General features: G+C 35.9%; 1 protein-coding gene across 1 annotated transcript in view; it reads right to left on the reverse strand.

Annotated features, from left to right (window-relative positions):
* Window positions 1–21574, reverse strand: part of LRRC9 (leucine rich repeat containing 9) — a 102695-nt gene that overhangs the window by 67596 nt on the left and 13525 nt on the right. Inside the window, exons 7-12 of the mRNA XM_082450322.1 lie at window positions 17356–17538; window positions 13758–13913; window positions 10524–10720; window positions 9491–9622; window positions 1815–1991; window positions 1366–1483 (exon numbers count right to left, since the gene is read on the reverse strand). Of these exons, the coding sequence (XP_082306448.1) occupies window positions 1366–1483; window positions 1815–1991; window positions 9491–9622; window positions 10524–10720; window positions 13758–13913; window positions 17356–17538 (963 nt within the window). The remainder of the gene's footprint in view (window positions 1–1365; window positions 1484–1814; window positions 1992–9490; window positions 9623–10523; window positions 10721–13757; window positions 13914–17355; window positions 17539–21574) is intronic.

Here is a 21574-nt window from a genome sequence, read left to right on the forward strand (position 1 = left end):
CCCAAATTAAACCTGTATACTCATTAAACAATAACTCTCCGTCCCTCTATCCTCCCCATCCCCTGGTAACCTCTATTCTACTTTCTGTCTCTACCAATTTTCCTATTCTAGATATATTATGTAAGTGGAATCATACAGTATTTGTCCCTTTGTGTCTGGCTTCTTTTACTTAACATAATGTTTTCAAGGTTCATCCATGTTGTAGCATGTATCAGAATTTGATTTCTTCTTATAACTGAATAATATTCTATTGTATGTATATACCACATTTTATTTATCCATTCATCTGTTAATGGACATTTGGGTTGCTTCTACTTTTTGGCTATTGTGAATAATGATGCTATGAACAAGTATCCAAGAACTTTTTTGCGCATATCTCACTAAATCCTAACCATTCTGTTAAGTAGATACTATTATTATCTTCACTTTACAGAATGGATGAAACAGGCACAGAGAGGTGAAGTCACCCAGCTGGTGAGTAGGAAAGCCAGGATTCAAATGCAGCAATACTTTGATTTTATGCGTGCCATGATGAGAAAAGGATTAGGAAACACTGCTCTATATCAGTGTGCTACAGCTGCCTCGTCAAATGGGTGGAGGACCGAGAAAGGTTGATTGGATATTTTGGAGCTCAGGAGTGACCAAGGATAAAGCAATATCAGTATCAAGGTGGGGAAAATGAAGCAGAGAATAAAGAAATGGTGGCAGTAAAAGTAAAGAGAAAAATAGGATGATAGAAAGCACAGCAGTGTTAACTGAATGAATTTTTTCAAGATGGAGAAGACCTTGGAGAGTTTAAAACAGATTAAAGAAATGGATTTCAAGATCATCCACAAAAGAATCACAATATAAAATATAAGATGCCTAGAAAGATTAAATAGATAATCATGAAGATAAAGTAATTCATGATTCAACCAACTGTAGATTGAAAATATTTTAAAAAAAGAATTCTGGAAAGTTCCAAAAAGCAAAACTTGAATTTGCCCCTTCCACAACTATTTACATAGAATTTACATTGTACTTACAACTATTTACATAGCATTTACATTGTATTAGGTATTATAAGTAATCTAGAGGTGATTTAAAGTATACAGAAGGATGTGCATAGGTTATATGCCAATAGTATGCCATTTCATATAAGGGACTTGAGCATCCTTGGATTTCGGTATTTGTGGGAGGTCCTGGAACCAATCCCCCTCGGATACTGAGGGATTGTACTTTCCATGATAGCACTAAGCTTTTTGTGAAAGAGTATAAGTTTGCTATAACATGAATGAAAGCATTGAGAATCAAACCACGCTTAATCAGTGGCAGAGCTTTATTCATTAGGAAGAAAGCATTATTCTGAATGACATTTTATGCTACCTTGCTCGTTTCACTGTCTTTGAATCCTTTTTCAAGTATTTGTAGCAGATGCTTTTTCTTCACTGTAACTTCAGGATCAAAAACATAAAAAAGGCATTCCATCATCTGTCGATAGCTCCTTAAGAATAATTAAGACAAAAAAAGTTTTAGAATTGATTTCAGAAAAGCCTAGCTGTAGATAAGTTGACCATATGCCTTGCCCAGGATATTTCCCATTTACGCTGGATGTTCCAGTGCCATTATTAAACTTCCACTCCTCCTCAGTCTCAAAAAGAGCTCCAATGTGGATAAACTATGAGGTCATCCTAGTCAAGGAAGATGCATGAAAAGGAACTATTTACTGACAAGGATATTTTCAATATTGTAAACTTTTAAAACAGAAAGACTTTTTTTTACAAAATAAAATCAGACTGTTGTAAAAATGTTCCTTATGGAAGTTAACTTCTTACTCTGAATCATGCATATCTTCATTGTCCAAAAACTTTTGGAATTTCTCTTCAAATTTTAGTCTCAGAATACGGTTGTTAACCTTGATGACACGTTTTACTTTCACTCCTGTAATACCATATGTTCTGAAGTCCCATGTACAAAAACGTGATAGAATTAATTCATAGCAGGAATTAAACCTATATGGGATTACAAAATATATGCAAAGAAAAGAGATTTTCCTTAAAATGTTGAGAACACAAAGTTACATATGAAAAAAGTAATAGCTAATATTTTATGTTTTTTTGCTAAAGATAAATGGTCATATAGTATAGCTCTGATTTGGTTCTTATTCAATCAGTAAAAGAGGCGCTAAACTTTGAAACATAAAATAATAGTTCTTTTATTAATTATTATGTATTTGTTCTGACTAAAAGATATGGAGCAATCCTCCTTTATTGAAACACTTCCTTTTTTGGCTTCAGTGAAACTACATGCTTCTGGCTTTCATCTTACTGGCTGCTCTTTCATGTTTTTCTTTGCTGCTTCTCTTTCCTCTGACAGACTTCTAAATGTTGGATTGCCCCAGGAATCAGTCTTTGGCTCTCCTCTTGTTTCCATAAACTCTATCCCTAGGTGATTTCACCTGGTCCTTTGGGGATACATATTTTAAATATATTATTTATATATATATAAATACATATACATATATATTTATTGTACTAGTAAATTCCAACATTTTATTTTCAGGCTTTACCCTTACCCCACTTAGCTGGATATACCCACACTTGAACATCCAACTACCTGCTTGCTATGTTCACTTGTATATGTAATAGGCCTCTCAAATTTAACTCACCTGCCTTTAAACCTGCTCCTCCTGAGTGTTTTCCACCTCAGTATATGGCAACATCACCTAACTGGTAGCTTAGGTTAAAATCCCAGGAATAAACCTTGCCTCCTGTCTTCCTCACCAATATCCAAGTCTTCAGCAAGTCTGTTTGACTCTACATCTAAAATACATCCTGAATATGACCCTATTTAATCATTACCATTGCTATTTTCCTAGTTAAAATCACCATCATCTCTTAGTTGGGCTATTGCAATAACTTCATAACTAGGGATATAGAAGTGAAAGAGGCAGGGTCCCTGCTCTCATGGACCCTATCTTCCAAGGGAGTTGGACAAAAAAATAAACAAGACATAAAAAAAATCTAAACTGGTAAGTGCTCTGAAGAAAGAGAGGCTTGGGGGTAAGGAATGGAGCAGGGGATACTTAAGACAGGTCTTGTGTAAGACCGTTCAGAGAAGATATTTGAGCTAAGAATTGAAGGAGAAGTAGGGGCCTGCTGTGTGAAGATCTCAGGAAAATATACACAATGCTCATTTGCTCTCTGCTGCCGTTACCTGGCCATGATCAAAGTAATAATTCTGGCCCTGTCTTAAAGTAGCACAGAATTTAGATTAATTTGAAATTTAAGGGGGGGGGGTCAACTATATGGTGACAGATGGAAACTAAATATTTGGTGGTGAGCACGCTGTAATGTATACAAAAGTAGAAGTATAATGTTGTACACATGAAACATATAATGTTATAAAGCAATGTTACCTTAATGAAAAAAAAGTAAAAATAAAAAATAAATTTGAAAAAAATGGATCAGTTTGAAAAGGAAGTTAAGTGCTCCTATATGGGGTACATCTGCCTTTGAATGAGATGACTGATCCTCACTGGGATAATCAACCAGGGCCTGAGCATGGGTGTGGGCTAAGATCACAAAGGTAAGCTTCCTGATGGGTTGTCTCTTCCTAAGACTAACATCTGAGCTCCTAATTTAGAGCATTCGCCTTTCTCACTAGCAAAGACTGAACCAGTACAGCTAGGAACTGCCCAGTTACTCTTCCCCGAGAGTTGAAAAGTGAGCTGCCCAAACCAAACTAATCCCAGAGGAACTCGCAGTCTGGTACAGGAGACAGATAGAAATAGTGCTGCAATCCAGCATAATGCTGCTAACTAGTTCAGAGGTCCGGCTAAACAACCAGATCATCATGTGCAGTGGGAAACCTACAGTGTCATATACAGAGGGATTATTTCCTGGGTGCGCCTAAATTAGTCCAAGTCACCCCTAAACAACATGTCCTGGAACCACTGAAACTCATTATTACTTGCACTCTAATTATTATTATTATCATTATTATTGTGCTCTGATAGAAACTAGTGCTATAGGCGTTTTTGTTATAAAGTAACAAAAGGGTAATCGAGAATTGCCCTTGAGAGTAATCAAGAATAGATGGAAATGATGAATGGACAGTTCCCAGCTTCTAGCCTGGTCTCCCAGGAATGCAAGAACCAGGAATGGCACAGGAAACTCCAAGTAGTATGATCCTTTCATAGAGCTTTTCTTTGGGGATTAAGCAGCTGATCCCTTCCTTATATGGAATTCCTAGAGCCCTGGAGATACGGAACCCTGGTGCTGAGAGGACAAGGGCTCTGTGCTACCTGGGGTCACAGTAGTAAAGCAATTCATTCAATCACCTGGCCACACCATGGATGAGAAAACATCATTCAGAGGCTGCAATACTGCGGGAGGAGGGAGAATAGACCTATGCTGATAGAGAAGTACTGAGACTTACAATATTATCAGTACGTCATGGAGGATGATAACTTCTCACACCATTGTTGAATATGTGCTACATGCAACTGGGTAGCATGTCATTACTGGTCTTTTTTTTTTTTTTTTTTAAGTGTCATTTTTTTTTTTTTTTTTTTTTTATTTATGGCTGTGTTGGGTCTTCGTTTCTGTGCGAGGGCTTTCTCTAGTTGTGGCAAGTGGGGGCCACTCTTCATCGCAGTGCGCGGGCCTCTCATTATCGCGGCCTCTCTTGTTGCGGAGCACAGGCTCCAGACGCGCAGGCTCAGTAGTTGTGGCTCACAGGCCTAGTTGCTCCGCGGCATGTGGGATCTTCCCAGACCAGGGCTCGAACCCATGTCCCCTGCATTGGCAGGCAGATTCTCAACCACTGCGCCACCAGGGAAGCCCTCATTACTGGTCTTTATACATATAATTTATAATCTTTATACATATAATGTATACTGATATAATGTATATCAGTATGCATTACTGATGTATACACATTTTTGTCTGAACCTGAAATAATGACTCTCTAGGACTTTGTATAAAATAATATTGAAATCTGCTACACCTTTCTTTCAAAGAGTCTGATAGATTTAAGGGCAAAATTCAAACTACCCAGCCCAGCCTGCAAGACCCTTAATGATCAGGCCCTTGTCATGTGGAACTACTGAGTTCTTGGAACATATTATACTATTTCCAAACCTTTTCACATGCTGTTTCCTCTGCCTGCAAAGTCCTTCCTCTAATTCTTCGTATAGTTAACTTCTATTGGTCCTTCAAAACTCAGATCAAAGCATCTCCCTCAAGTATCCCCACTTCCAGAATACTTTCTCTAACTCTCCACTCTGCTTTGATCTTCACACAGCTGCCCGCTCCTACATTCTCCATGTGTACAATCATCCCAGAACTTATTACTGTTTCATTACCATAGTCTTCTACACCAGATTGTAGGCTTGATTAGAGAGGGAACTATATCTTATTTGACTTTTATCACTAGCACCTAGCATAGAATGTGACTTATGGTAGAAGCTCAGTGGATGAATGCTGAGCAAGTGAACAAAGTAGAAAAGACTCAGAGATTAAAAAGATGCAGTCTCTATCTTCACCGAGTTTATAAACCAATAAAGTGAAAAAGTAATAGGACAAGTACAAGCAAAATTATAATAGAGTATAAGATAGGAGAGATAAAACTCAGTGCTAATGAAGATTCAAAAAGAAGAAGAAATGACTATAGCTGATGGAGATGACAAGAAAATTCCTCACAAAGGAATGGCTTTTGATGTCATCCTTGAAGATAAAGTAAGTTTTGACAGGCAATGATAGAGCCAGGGCCTGGGATGCGAGGCATTCTGGGTGAAGGAAGTAGAACAAAGAAAACCACTTATGTGATGGTGTACCAGGTATATTCCAAGAGCAGTGAGGCATGCACAGTTCAGCTGACTCTGAAAGGGTTTGAAAAGAGGTTAGGGTAGTTTGGAGACTATACAGTGAAGGACATTGAATGTCAGGGTGAAGAGTTAGAATGTAATTTGGAAGATAACAGGTTGCTACAGGAGGCTTTTGTTTTGTTTTTAACAGAGTGCTCTTGGCATAGGAAGGGACCGGCTATATGTAGCAATAGTCTAAGAGGAAGGTCATGACGGCCCATGTGCAGGAGATTTTGGTTACAAAGAAGGAGAGAAAGAATGCGAGAAACATTATGGAGAGAACCTGTAGGTCTTAGGCTGATTGGATATGGAGATTGAGAAAGAGAATGGAGTCAAGAATGGCTTCAGTGTTTGTTGTGCCTCTATGACTAAGAGGATGGTAGTGCTACAAACAGGAATGGAGGAGTCAGAAGGAAGGGGTGGTTTGTGGGCAGAAGAGGAAAACGAAAGCAAAAAGATTAAGAACTAAATATTTTCACATCACCTTGTCTAATCCTAACAGTAACCTTTTGTGATAGTTTTTTATTTTCTCATTTTACAGATGACATTCAGATGAGTTAAATAACCGTTTTAAGACTATGAAGATAGAGTTTTGAACCTAGGCTTTCTGACTCTAACCCCACTGTCTATTTTTTACTTTACAGCTGAGTTCCCTTTTAAATGTGTTGAGTTTGCCTTGCCAGTTGGAATGTCTAGAAATGTCTAATAGGTAGAAATTCAGGACTGGAGTAAAGGAGAGAGATTGTAACTTTAAGTAATTTTTGAAAGTGCAGGAGTAGAAGAGACTGTCAAGGGAGAGCATAAAAAGAAAATAGGAAATGTCTAACTACAAAAAAAAAAAAGAGAGAGAGAGAGAGGTGAAGTTACACGGAAGGAATGGCTAACAGCAACAAGATCTGCAGAGGTTAGGAGAGTGAGGGCCCCTCATGTCACCGGGTGCCCTCACTCACTCAGTAAGACCTGAATGTGTGAGCATCCACAGTGGTGATATACACGTTGACTAAGATATTCAGTTACACAGAGAGATGCCTACAAACGTTCATTAATATACAAATGATGCACCCATTTAGCAAATGTAGAATGCAGAATGCACATGGTTTTAAATGGCTGGAGCTTAATAAAATCTATTAAAATCACTTCAAAATCCTAAACAAGCATTGAATAAATACTGTTAACTGACTTGCTAACTTAAACCATATCAAAAACAAATATAAAACAGTATAAAACAAAAAGTCTGAGTTTCTGTAGCTCCCTAAAACAGTACAGCATGAAATGTTTATATATAAAAAGTTAGATTAATTACTGAAAGTTATTTTATAGACAAGAGTGAACCTACTAAGTGAGTATCTATATATTGATATGGAGACTTCAATTAGTAGTTATCTATTGAGTTATGAATCCAGCCAGCCCTATGCTAGATGTAATGGCTTATAAGGCACATCCTATCTGTCCCCAGGGAGCTCACAGAGTCACTTATATATTGTTTTGTTGTACTTTGAAGTTATTTCTTTAAATTGTAAATGCCATGTATCTATAACCAGGTTAAAAAAGCTTCTCAAGCACAAGGACAGCATCTTTGATGCTTTGGAGTCCCCATCTGATAAATGTTGATAAATGTTGTCTGATGTCAGTAGATAACTCAGTTGGCAATACAGAGGTAAATAATATGATCTATAATGAAAATGCTGTAGTGGCAACAATCTACTCAACAGGCAAGTCTCTGTAAAATCAGGACTTTTTTAAACTGAAAAATAAAGCTCTTCAATTTCATAAAAGAAATGAAGCTAAGAAATATTCAATGATATACAATTAGAAATCTGCAATGCTCTTTTACTATAAACATAGGCTTTTCTGATAGAAAACCTTTATGTTTTAGTTCTAGCTCTACTCCAGTACTTTTTATTTAAATGCTAAATATTGGCCTTAAAAATATTAAAGAAAAGTCAGTGTTTAAATTATAAAATGACTAGATATGTACCACACAGAGCAATTTAAAGCACTTTAATAGTTATTTCCTAATATACATAAAAGATCAGAGCTAAGGTAGCCAAGCTTGTAGTATGCTAAAAGTAACAAACAGTCCTTGAAATTCTGCCAACATGTATTTGATTTTCTCCTTAAAATGGATCAAGGTTATTTTTATTAAAACCAAGTAAACAATTATTAATGCTTATTAAAATCCACCAAAGCTATCTAAATTACTATCAGGCTGACACGGTTACCTAAATGGCTTTTTAGTTATTTTGCTTTTATATATTTTTTTCACTAATGTACTTGTTTTATAAAGAGCTTACTTTGCGATAAGTTAAAAAGAAACAAATAATAAAAAACAATTCTGTTTAGGGTGAGTGAATACAAATGAAAGACTGAAGAATTATGCATACATCCTGCAGAGAGACACCATTCAATTCTTACACTTGAAAAATCAAGGCCTCTACTTGTTTACATGGGAACTGGGATGAATACCTTTTATATCTTTGTATATAAAAATCAAATATTGTGGTTAAGCAACAGTGATAACTGTTGGGCAAATGGATCTACTGATACAAAAGAAAGTATTTTAAAAGATGCCTTTGTCCCTTGGGCAGAGCGTCTTAGACTTGTCCACCAAAGTACCCTCAAGGCCCTTCAGAAGCTTTTACTCACAGGGGTGAGTTAGAGCCACATCTAATAGAATCAGGGGGCTTGGCTTAAAGTAATGGATAACAGTCACACATTTTTCTTTCTAAAAGGTTATTGTAAGTTTTGCGTTTTACTTCACAAAAATCAGTGTTTGTTTCAACACTGACTGTGAGTAAAACCATCCTCTGGGGTGATATATCAAGTCCATTCTATAGCTTTACATGGTTCCTTGTTCACGGGCTTCTCAATTTTGAGAAAGTGACTGCAGAAATATGAAAGTTATGATATTTTTGTGCCAAGACTCTCTTTTTTTAGGATCATTTTTTTGGTTGTACCCTCTAGTTGAAGCAACACAACCACTTCCTTGTGTCTACCAGTAGGCCTTGATTCTGAAGTGTGGATGCCTTTTTCCTGTTTCCATTTTGGGTGGCTTTCGCCATTTTTGTCCAAATGGCCTTTTCACCCGAATTCCTGGTTTTCAAGTGTCTGCCTTGTTTTAACTCATAAAGTCTATGTGCACCCTGACTCTATCTAGCTCTAGGCAACTGGTTTCACTTTGATCATGGACCCCCAGGAAATTTACTAGGCAGCCTCCTCCAGTGTTTGCAACTTGCTGTTGCCAATCCTGCTTTGCCACTCCTTCCCTGTTCTAGCTTCTCACCCAGTATTCAGAATCCAGGGCTATATTCAGTCCATAAATAAACCATATAAACATACATAAAATTAATTCTTGACCATAAGCTTTTCTAAATTATATTCTGCTCTTGGGCTAAGGGAAATTAAGTAAAGAGCAAAGAAATACTATTAGGATGTTTTCAAGTTAGCTCATGGCAATAGTATAAACAGAGAAATGTATATATGGTAAAGTAGGTAACTGCCAATTTTCAGTGGATGAATACTCTATATGGGAAGTGTTTTGAAATGGGACATTTTAAGATTTTTATAAGTTGATATTTTGGTTGATGATCCTAAGCACTTAAAATTAGTTTTAAAGCTATAACTAAATATCAAAAGATTTACCAGTCATCAGATCGAGTGCCTTCTTCAAAGTGGATGTTTCCCACAGTCTCCAACTCAATTAACAAAAATGGGATTAATAAACTATGGCTTGTCTTCTTTTGTTTGACTTCAATACGATAAATTCCTTCAATTCTAGTTAAGAAAAAAATAAAGCTATTAAAATGATCTAAAAATCACAACATTAAAATTCATGATAGTTTCTTCTAAGCTGATGTTAAAATATAAGGCTTTCATCAATGGATAAAGAAAGCCTGGTGCTAACAGTTAAACCACGTAAAAGACATTCTGTTTTTGGCAATTAAAATCACCTCAAATTTTGTTAACCTCAGAGTAAGTGAAGGTTAGAAGACTCTCCTGGCTCCACCATTTATGATTCTCAGATCTTAGACAAGTCACCACATTTTTCTGCTGCAATTTCTCAGAAAATGACAAGATTGATAGTACCTACACCTGAATAGGCTTTTTTGAGGATTATAGGCAAAATATATGTAAAGCTCTTAGCCAAGAGCTTGGCACAGAGTAAGAACTCAATAAATATTAGTTATTATTTTGTTAGTATTTATTATTACAGGGCAAACTAACTTATCCACTTAGTGCCTTAGTAAATTAAAAAAAAAATTCACAGTACTTACTAAGTCTTCTTGCTTTATGTTTCTAGTTGATACTCAACCTGAGTTTCTTTCTACATGATTCCAGACAACTTTTGTATGTGCTTTCTGCACCAGTAGCAGCTAACGTTAAAAAAACTAATGTTTTTAATTTGCAGACACTAGAGTCATGATGTGACAAGAAGCCACTCAGGGGAAGTCCAGTGTTCCTAGTAAAGTATTGCTTCTGTAAAAAACTATATGCTAACTTTGAACCAATGATGCCTACCTCTACTAAGAACTGGACTGGAAAAACATGTCGTGTTTTACTTCATACTGTAATTCTTTCCATTCCTGGAGGAGAGAATTGAGCTCGACCAGTGGCCCAGAACATTCTTTTCCCTCATGTTTCAAATTTGAACAACTAGATAATTCATTAAACATACTCATCTAGTTTTTTGTTCCAGAATGTTACCCTTTCATTCAAGGCATTTAGTTTGGTCACTATCTTCCGCTGAAGACTTGGTTCTTCTGTGACAGTTTCACAGTTTTTTGATTTTTCAAGCTCAGTTACTTTATTGTTACTGGATCTATCATTGTGCCCTTTGCCAGATCCTCTGAGTTCAGTCAGTTCCCGTTCCAACTGTTGAAATCAATGTGCCAGAGAGCAAAATCATTTAGTGGAATCTATTAAATATTTAATTAACTTAAATTAACAAAGTAGCAATCTAGATAATAAATAAGCCAAACTTCATAAAAACATGGCAAGCATGTGATTATAACTTTAGTACAAGTTCGGTCAACAAATTTCTCTTGACCAAGTGAAAGCCAGTATTAAATACTTCAAACATGGCAGTTCTCTCAATTGAAAATAAGAAAAGCAAAGAAATAAATTTTAAAATATTATTGATGAGTTAGCTTCTAATAAAGCCAAAGTAAAACGATAAGAAATGCTGGTTTTAGAACAAAGAGAATAAACTTGAAATAATGTGACTTTCATCACTCCTACTTTTCAGTTTTTCAACTACTTTGGTATTCTGGGAAACAACATATAAATACACACAAGCATGGATATAGGGGTGCACATTTTTCTCTTTGCCTCAGTCTCCTATATGGCTCAGCACAGCAATGTCTTTATTTAAAATTTTGATATTTGGGATTTTTTCTTGTTGTTCGTAATAGAATTTTTTGCATTCATTTGTATTTTTAAAAAATATTATAATAGGGACTTCCCTGGTGGTGCATTGGTTAAGACTCCACGCTCCCAATGCAGGGGGCCTGGGTTCGATCCCTGGTCAGGGAACTAGATCCCACATGCATGCCGCAACTAAGAGTTCACATGCCACAACTAAGGAGCCCACATGCCGTAACTAAGACCGGCGCAACCAAATAAATTTAAATAAATAAATAAATATTTTAAAATATATATTATAATAAAGTATATGATTTATCTTAATTATGGAGGTTTTAGACCTTCCCTTAAACTTTGGGCCCAGGGTGAGTGCCTCATTTGCCTTACCCTAACCCCAGCATCGTAGAATGGATTTCAAGATAAATTGTACTGTACACAGAGAAGTGCATACAAATAGAAATTTGCTAAGTATCTGTACTCCCTTCTCTATAATGGCTATATACAGCTGTTAAAAAAATGAAGTAAGCGTATTTTATAAAAATACCTATAGTTTATATAATCTATAGCTATTATTTTTCACATATTAATACATCCATTTGCACATGAAAATGGCAGATATAAAATGATTTCCATATACTGGTTCGCCTGTGATTTTTTATTCAAATAAATAAATTATGTTAATGTTTTAATGTTAAGAATACCTTTCTGATTATAATATGAATTTAAACCTGTTCATTTGAGAAAGAGTACTAAATATATTTTAAAAACTTGATTCAATCTTAAGAATGAGTAATTCTGCCTCTCTTTTTAAACATTTAGGTAGTTTCCAATTTTTTGTTGTTATTAATAGTACAGTGATGAATATTCTCATATAAATATTTATCCAAATCTTTAAATAGAGTGCTAGAAGTAGATTTACTGGGTCAAAGGCTATGAGCATTTTTAGGCTGTTAATAATATATATGACCCAATTACACTCTCATCAGTGGTGTAATAGTGTCACACCCATCTTCACCAGGCAGGCTATGACAAATTTATAGGTGAAAATGGTTGCTTGTTGTCTTATTTCATATTTGGAAATTAATAATCATGTTGAGGTCCTCTTTCAAATGTTTATTAGTTTTTATTTCTTCTTTTGTAAAATGATAGTTTATGGAATTTGCTTAATTTTTCTATTTGGATATATACTTTTTTGTCTTCTTTAAAATTTTTAAATGTATTTATTTTTGGCGGCATTGGGTCTTTGTTGGTGCGCGCGGGCTTTCTCTAGTTGCGGTGAGTGGGGGCTACTCTTTGTTGTGGTGCACAGGCTTCTCATTACAGTGGCTTCTCTTGTTGCAGAGCAAGGGCTCTAGGCATGTGGGCTTCAGTAGTTGTGGCAGGCGGGCTCAGTAGTTGTGGCTCGCGGGCCCTAGAGTGCAGGCTCAGTAGTTGTGGCACATGGGCTTAGTTGCTCCGTGGCATGTGGGATCTTCCCAGACCAGGGATTGAATCCATGTCCCCTGCATTGGCAGGCGGATTCTTAACCACTGCGCCACCAGGGAAGTCCCTACCTTTTTGTCTTGTTTTATTTATGAGTACTTTTATACTAAGGATATTATGTTTGTCCTTCATGTTTGTTGAAAACAATTTTTCAGACTGTCATTTATTGTTTATTTTCATTAATGATGCTTTTTAGTACAAAAGCATTTTACTTTTTTTTTTTCAATCAAATCTAAATTCTGTTCCCTGTGATATCTAGTATTTTTCTTATTTGGCAGGCTGAGATCAGTTAAATATATTAATCCATATATTCTTCTCCTTTTTTATGTTTTCATTTTTACATTTAATTCTTTTTTCCCCACTGTATTTACTTTTAGTAAAGTATAAACTAAGGATCCAAGTCCCCTATTCCCAAGTAGTTTGACTATTTTTGTAACACCATTTTTTGAATAAACCATTATTTTCTTATACCTTTTTTTTAATACAATAAGTTCTTACATATACAAAGTTCTGTTTTGAGGTAAGTAATCCTTCATTTTTCAGAGTCTACTTTTAGTAAAGGAAATCCTATTTATTCTAAATAAAAAAGCACATATAACTACTAAAGCACAAACTATTAAAGTATACAACATGATGGGAACTTTATAACAAGCTATACTTTAATAGTATACAACATACAATAGTAAAGGAGTGTTTTAGCATATTAGACAAGAAAATGAATTTTGAGCACAGCCTGCTGGTATCTAATTAAAATGTAGTGAAATAAGTCTAACAGATCTCTATAACTCACTGAATCATACTGAATTACACAGCATTTTTAAAATTTTATAAATTAATATACCTATACCTTTTTTAAATTGCAGATTTCTAAGCACAGAATGAAGCTTAGTTAAGTACCTAGAATCAAAACATTTTCAGGGCAAACTTACTTGAAACTTAGCATTAATTTAAAAAGGTATGATATGTATAAATGTATACATACATATAAAATTTTAAAGATAATAGTATCTTATCTGCCAGTTTTCTTAAGACAAGGCTATTGAAATTTTACAATATTAAATCTTACATTTTTTTTCAAAAAGCTGAATAATTTTATTCGTTCTTCTGGCAACTTCTGTAATTTACATTTTCGATCATTCAGTTTTTCAAGGTCTTCATTAAGATGCCTCTGAACAGTTTTTATACGCATATTGTAATACATTATTTTTTTCATTGCTGTGGTCTAAAAGTGAGAAAAAAGGTTAGCTGAAACAAAAAACATTATAGGTAATTATTAGTGGTATTATATGAGTGTGGTATGTTCTATATAATTATTTTTAAGTTTTACATGCTCAGTTACTAATAATGATATTAGTTGAAATGATAATGGCTACACAGAATTCTCTATTTAAATTTAATAAGCAAAACATAAAATTTCAAAGATGTTCTTTGTGTATAATATTTTAAGTGTGAGGCATATTTACATTTACTTTCAATGACAACATAAAGAGACTATAGAAAGAACTCAATTTACAAAATAGTGTCATTTAGCTAATGCGGCAGTACTACTAAAGCTAACATATTATTCCTGTTTGATTAATTTAGAGAAAAAATAAATTTAAAAGAATAAAAGCAAATGTAACATTATTCAATTCATTTTTTAAATGCATGGCTAAGAAATAGGATTTCATGGGGTTTTTTTTTCCCAAATCTATAAAAGAATGCTCTAAATGAACTTGTTTTAGATTGAGCAAATTACTAAATTGTCAATCTAATCCAGTTATCTTGAATTCCTTACTATCAATGGATCATGCAGTTACTAATGTTTATCATGATAAATTGATTAAATCCACCATTAAGAAATATACCAGGTAAATGGTGCTCATGAGTTATATTAGTCAAAAAGAACTAGCTGAGAAGAAAATAAACAAATCAGGTGCATATTATAATGTGACCTAGTTTTAACTGTTTACCTGAAATAATGAAGGCATTTCTTTTTATCGGGAAATCTGTACCTCAAGTAAGTTGGAAGGCTTGTACACTGTTGTGTGATTTATTTAGTAGAGAGTGGATAGTCAAGATCCCAACAGAATTATTTGGCATAACAGATAGAATGGAAACAAATATATGGCTTGATGAACAGACAAAAGAATTCCCTCTCTATACATATTATGAAATTCTGAAACTGAAATCACTAAATTCTTCTGCAAAAAAATCAGGCATTCATAACATAGAAGAGTTAAGGGAAAAAAGGCTGTTTTAGGGTGATGATTAGCAGATAAAAATTCCTGATCAAGAAGAGCTTGTTTCTCAGGTGCAACTGAGTAGAAAAAACTGTAACTAAGGAAATGGCAGATGGTGTTTCTTGATTTTTTTTTTTTTTTTTTTTTTGCCTACAAGTGGCAAGTAAAGTCAGAACTTACCTACCCAAGTGACACACTTCCCCATCCACAACATTCCCTTGGTGATTCATCCAGTCCTCGGCTTGGTATCATCCTTCTGCTTTCAATTCCCATATTTTTATCTCCAATCCAGGCAACTCTCTTAAATAACAGACTCATATATCCATCTTGGATATTCAAAAGATTGTTCAAACTTTATATGCTTAACATTAAGCTGTGATTCTTCCTTCTAAATGTACTCCTCCCATACTCTTCCTCATCTCATCAAATAGCAACTCCTTCCCTCCTTCAGTTGCTTGGGTTAGTTGCTTGGAATTATTCTCTACTTTTTCCTCTACACTTCAAATTCAATCTATCAGCAAATTCAGATGGGTTCTACCTTCTAACTGCTGCTACAATTACTTTTGATTACCTTTTACTACCCCCTCTACAGTGTCCTGTATCAAACCATCAGCATCTCTCATCCAAGTTTCTGGAATCTAACTGGTCTCTCTGCTTTCACCTTTTCCTTTCATCCTCTATTCTTAATTCATTAACCAAAAGGATCCCTTTAAAACATAAGTCATCTTGTTTCCTCCTCCTCTCAAAATTTTCCAGTGGCCTCATATCACTCAAAGGAAAAGCCAAAGTCCTTACAACATTCTTCAGTCTCACGTGATCTGCCCCCCACCACTCCTGTATTCATCTCTTACTTCTTTCTTTCCTCTTTGCTTACTCAGCTCCAGCCATACTAGCCTCCTTCTTGTGCTTAAAATATGAGGCATGCTCCTGCTCAAGGTCTTCGTACTTGCTGATCCCTGAAAAACTTGCTCCCTTATTTCCTTCAGGTCTCTGCTCAAATGTTGCCTTAGTAAATCCTTTCCCAACAGTTCTATATAAAAGAGCCTACAGCCCTTCCTCTGCCCCTACCAACAATCTTGTTTCCTTCGCCCTTATTTCATTTTTCTCCATAGCATTTATCACCATCTGACATACTAGTTTTTCACTCATTTAGCTGCTTACTATCTGTCTTCTCTCACTAAATGTAAACTCCAAGGAAGCAGGGTTTTTTTTTTTCTGTTTTGGTCATTCTATTTCTAGTGCCTCGAATGTAATAGGCATTAAATATTTGTTAGATAAATTAATCAGCCAAGTAATTTAGTGAAGCACATTCACCCTGCTCACCTTTTCAGAAAGTGTGTGATGAAAAACTACAGAGATGATAATGGAAATTTCAAAAATATGGTTGTCACTGCAAAGTTTTGTCATTATTTTTGACTTAACATTGTTAGAGAAGACATTCCTCCCTGACCCTCCAATGACTCTGAACATCTGCTGGTAGACAATAACTCTACCCTTTTGCTCAATATTACAAGACAGCTCACTTCTTAGATTGGGATGGGAGAGAGGATAATCTCAGTTTTGAAAAGAAGAGAGGAGACAATGGAATTTGAGAATAAATCCTCAGGCTACCAAGAGAAGAGATACAAGATAAATGGATAAAGACATTCTTTATCTATGTTGAGATGATGGATGAGCCACAAGGAAAGGATGGGAGGGCTTCATGTGGGCACATTCTAGACACTCATAAACTATTTATTGAATGGTTAACTGAATAAACAAATGGGACTCAATGGACTAGAAGGAGAGTTAGAAATATAATGTGGGAAGAATATTAAAAGACATGGTAAATTCCTATGAACTCTACTCTCAAATTATAAAGCCTTTCATACCATGGCATAGTAATCCCTTTACTGGGAGTTCACCATCAGTGACAGCCCAGGAAAAGCCCTTTTCAAGATTTTGGAGAACTTCAAGATTTGGGCAGTGTGGGTAGATTCACTTATACTTACAGAGAACCCCAAACCATCTTTAATTAGATTAAAATCTACCTAATCCTGGCATACTACCATCAACCATGGGTATCTTCTAATTTTGATATATAATACTCCAAATGAGAGGAGGTTACTTGTTTGATTTCTACTTTATTTAGGCTTTATTAATTTTCGTATATATAGCATTCATTTAATTATTCTTAACACTGATAATTTTTCAGATTTCCTTCAAGTTTTATGTAAGTTTAAATGTTTTTCTATTATTTTACCTTCCAATACTGTCATCAAAATTGAGATTCTAGTACTAATATTATTTGTATGCATCTATGTGAAATATCCAGCTCACTGGGCAAAAGTAGAATTGGTGACAACACTGACACGATAATACTACCTACCACATGTTGACACAGCCAGAAAGAAGCAGTTAATTAAACATAAGACACAGACACCTGATTAGGTATGCACTTACATCTGCCAGTTCCTTGATTTGCTTTGCTGACACATCAAATGTGTCAAGTCTTTGAAGGCAAGGCAAATGATATAACACATGTGTGGAATAATTACACAGCAGACAAACTGGATTGGTTTTATACTGAGGATCATTGAGACATAAATCCTTTAAGCGACACAGCCTGGTTAAGTTAGTGAGGTCCTAAAACAACAGCAACAATAATGGTCAATTGATTAATTGCAAATCTCCATTTCTAAAGGAGGCATTTGAGCTCTTAAGATCACCCATAATTTAATGTAATGCATCCCAATTATGTGCTTTAATATGTTAAAGTTATTTAGATGCATAAAGTGTTATTCTCTATTGAAAAAGATGCTAAATACATGAAAAATGGATCAACAATAATTAAACAGCAGACTCTATATAACTATACATTTTAAATATAAAATGACAAAGAGTATTTACTAAATCATGTATTCCACATGAAACCTTGAAGCCCATTTATTCCTTAAGACACCATTCCCTCTCTGCACAACCCCTTTGCTAACAAGTGCCCTAGGAGTAACAAGGATGTAGGTCTCCTACCCCCTTCACCATACTCGCCACACTGACCACCCAGGAACACAGCTCCCTATTTTCCTCAGCCTCCAGGTCTGCTCTTCTCACCAAAGGCTATGGCACCTATGTTTTAATATAAATAACACTGAACTCCTGATTTTTAGGTTTTTTTGGTTTGAGGTTTTTTTTGTTGTTGGTGGTGGTGTTGTTTGTTTCTATAAATGCCCTTTCTGCCTATTAAGGGCAACTGAAAGCTAGCTTTCTCCTGAAGGCCTCATTTTCCTCACAGCCTCTGGAGGGGTAGGGGTTGACGATGCACTTCCAGACCAATGTGATTCCTTAACATCTTTTATCTTGAAGTTTAAGTCACTGTTCACACCTTCCTTTATTTGGCATCTGGCCCTTGCTTAACTCTTCAGTCTTGTCTCTTCTATTTAAACTCTGACATTTTATGTTTTAGCCATACTGAACAACTTGAAGTTTCAGAATGTCCCAGACCCTTTAGACATTCACTCATGCTTCTGCCTTTGAATGGACTGAACTTCACCCCAATTTTACCTTTTAATCTGTCAAGACTCAACCTAGGTATCATCTTCTTTGAGAGCCTTGTTTCATCCCCCAGGCTTGGGGTAGATGCTCCTCCTATGAACTCTCTTAGCCACTGGGCTTACCTTTGTTATAGAATTTATCACACCCTACTGTCAATTATCCACAAGTCTATAAGCCAAGGGTCTGTATGGGCTTTGGCCCTCAGTCCACAAGCTAAGAATGGTGATTGCATTCTTAACGTGTTGGGAAAAAATAAAGAAGAATGTGTGACAGAGGCCATATATGGTCCACAAAGCCTGAAATATTTTCTTTCCAGCTTTTTAGAGAAAAAGTTTGCCAATTCCTGAGATAAACTCTTTGAGAACAGGGTTTGTGTCCTGTTAACACTGCATTCCCAGCACTCAGCATTTAGAACACAGCAGGCACTAAATAAATAATGTGAATTGAATTGAATGCTTATTACTTTCTACCAACCTCTAAGACACCCTCACATCTTTCTCAATAATAGTATTACTAGGGTGGTGCCTGAGGTAGGAAGGTACTATGGTAGAGTTGGACTTAAATGAATGCAAAGCTAGTCAGGAGACTCAGAATCAGAATTAAAGGAAATCCAAAGCAAGGACCAGGAGGCACTAATTTAGAAGATAAAGTATCAATACAAATGGAATCGGGAAGCAAGTAGTGAAATCAGGCTGCTAGAATTAAGAGTAAGACAGGGTGACATGGATAATGTGTGTCCAAACTCTCTCTGGACAAGTGAGAACTTGGCTTACTGGCTGGACCTAAGGCTATGGCTAGGCCCATGGCATGAGTGGGACTAACTAAGCAGGGTGACTCTAAAAAGGAGATTTCTGAATAGAGTTGTGCAGAGAATTATTTGGTCAAATTCTGCAGGGCAAGGAAGGTAAACCATTGACTATGCTGAAGAGTAAAGATACTGTTTGATTTCTGGGTGGCTGTGTTGCATTTGACCATCAGTCTGGGCTATGGCGGGTATGAACTTTGAAGTCTTACGCAGGAATCCTCCACCTACACTCAGAAGTTAGATGACACTGGAGACTATGAAAGCACATCTCACTTTCACCAGGATAGTATCTTTTTAGGGTGACTGGAAAGGTTAGACATAAAAATTCAGAATAATAATATTTCAGGAATATTCCTAATATGTGAATAATAAAAGTTGCTGAGTCATGTTCAATGTTTTTATGAGAAGCCATAATTATTATAGAGAGCCTTTTTAATTTTACGCCATACAATGAATCTTCACAATAATCCTATTTTTATCCCCATTCTTTTGATGAGGAGATTGAAATAGGTTAACGTAATTAAAGTGATAGTAATAATAATAAAATAGCATATCTATTGAGTGCTTACTGTGTTTAGTCATTATTCTAGGAGCTTTATATTATTATTTCACTTCAACTTCATGTTACCACTGTATTATGCTGCCTTTAGTTTGTGGCAGGGCTATAAGTGACAGATCTTTCTGCCTGTGCAGCCTCTGCTCTGTACCACAAGGCTGCCATGGCTGGCCAGGGTGAGATAAACTTCCATATGGCTTCTTGGCAGGGTGATACCTTATTCTCCCAGCCTTCTGCACTTATCTTCTTCAGCCTCAACTCATGATTCTCTCCCTCATTCCGTTCCAGGCACAGAGGATTTCTAGTTTTCTATATTTGCCACACTCTTTCCACCACTTAGGTCCTTCACACCTTTGCTTGGAATGCTCTTTCCCTAGGTAACTCCTGCTTACGTCTCATTTGTTAGCTTAAACATTACCTCCCACAGCATTCTGAATTTATCTTTCATAGCTCCCTCTGATCTCTGCTGCTGCTGTTACTCAAATAACATTGATTTCTTACCTCCACACCTTTTTGCATATTGTTCTTCTCATCTTGGAATGCCTACTTCCCACTGCGTTGTAGAAAATCCTCCCTACAATGCCTGTTGAAATTCTGTCAGCCCTTCAATGTTCGCATCAGATATTTCCTCTTGAATTTGACCAATAAAATTAAATTTTATTGAAATTTCTTTTTAAGGTGTTTATAACATTCTGCCTCATTCTATAGATTTTTGGTGTCTTATATTCTTCTCTGAGTAAAAGAATGCCTACTTTAATATTGATCAACTCAAAATTATTCCTATAGCTAATATGCTCACCTATCATCTAGAGGAAGTGTTTGAAAATGTACCTTCAGTCTGACACTGTCAAAATCATGAATGCCATATGTTTTCACCCACATTATATACCGTAAACATTGTCTTCTTATTTGTTTTTTCTCTCTCATTTATGTGCTTGACAAATGGTTATTGAGATTCATTACAAGTCAAGTACTGCTTTAAGTATCGTGGATATAGCAGTGAACAAAACAAGCCAAATTCCTGTACTCATGGAGCTTGTAATCTAATAAGGGTTGTGGGTAAGTGCCAATAGGAAAAATAAAACAGGGAGAAAGTAATGGAATGCTTCCGGTTGAGGAGGGTAGTAGGGGTCATTGCTATTTTACTTAAATTAGGCAGGAAAGGTGTCACTAAGAACATAACATTTGAATAACATCCAGAAAGAAATGAGATAAGCCACGAAGATATACAGGGGAAGAATACTCCAGCAAGTGCAAAGGCCCTAAGGTGAATGTGTCCTAGATATATTTAAGGAACAGTGAGGAGACCAGAGTGGCTAGAATGATGAAAACAAAGGGGAGGGTGGTAGAAGCTGTGGTCAGAGAGACAGTGGGGAGACTAGATTATATAGAGTCTGGTGGGCCATTGTAAGAACTGACTTTTACTCTGAAAGAGATGAGAAGCCAAGGGAGGATTTTGAGCAGAAGTGATTTGATCTGACATATTTTTAAAGGAGTGGGCTTCTATGTGGAGAACAGACTGAGTGTAGTGAAAGGGTAAACACAGGGAGAACTGTTAGAAGGCGCTTTTTTTTTTCCAATAATGCAGGAAAGAGATGATGGTGTCTTCAACCAGGCTGATAGTGATGCAGGTGGTAAAAAATGGTCAGACTTTGGATATATTCTGAAGGTAGAGCCAACAGAATTTGCTGATGGACTGGATATGGGGTATGAATGAATAAGAGGAGTAAAAAGTAACTCGAGGATTTTGGCTTAAGTTATTAGAAGCA

This window comes from Balaenoptera physalus (assembly GCF_965194825.1).
Source record: "Balaenoptera physalus genome assembly, chromosome: 2".
Classification (NCBI taxonomy): domain Eukaryota; kingdom Metazoa; phylum Chordata; class Mammalia; order Artiodactyla; family Balaenopteridae; genus Balaenoptera; species Balaenoptera physalus.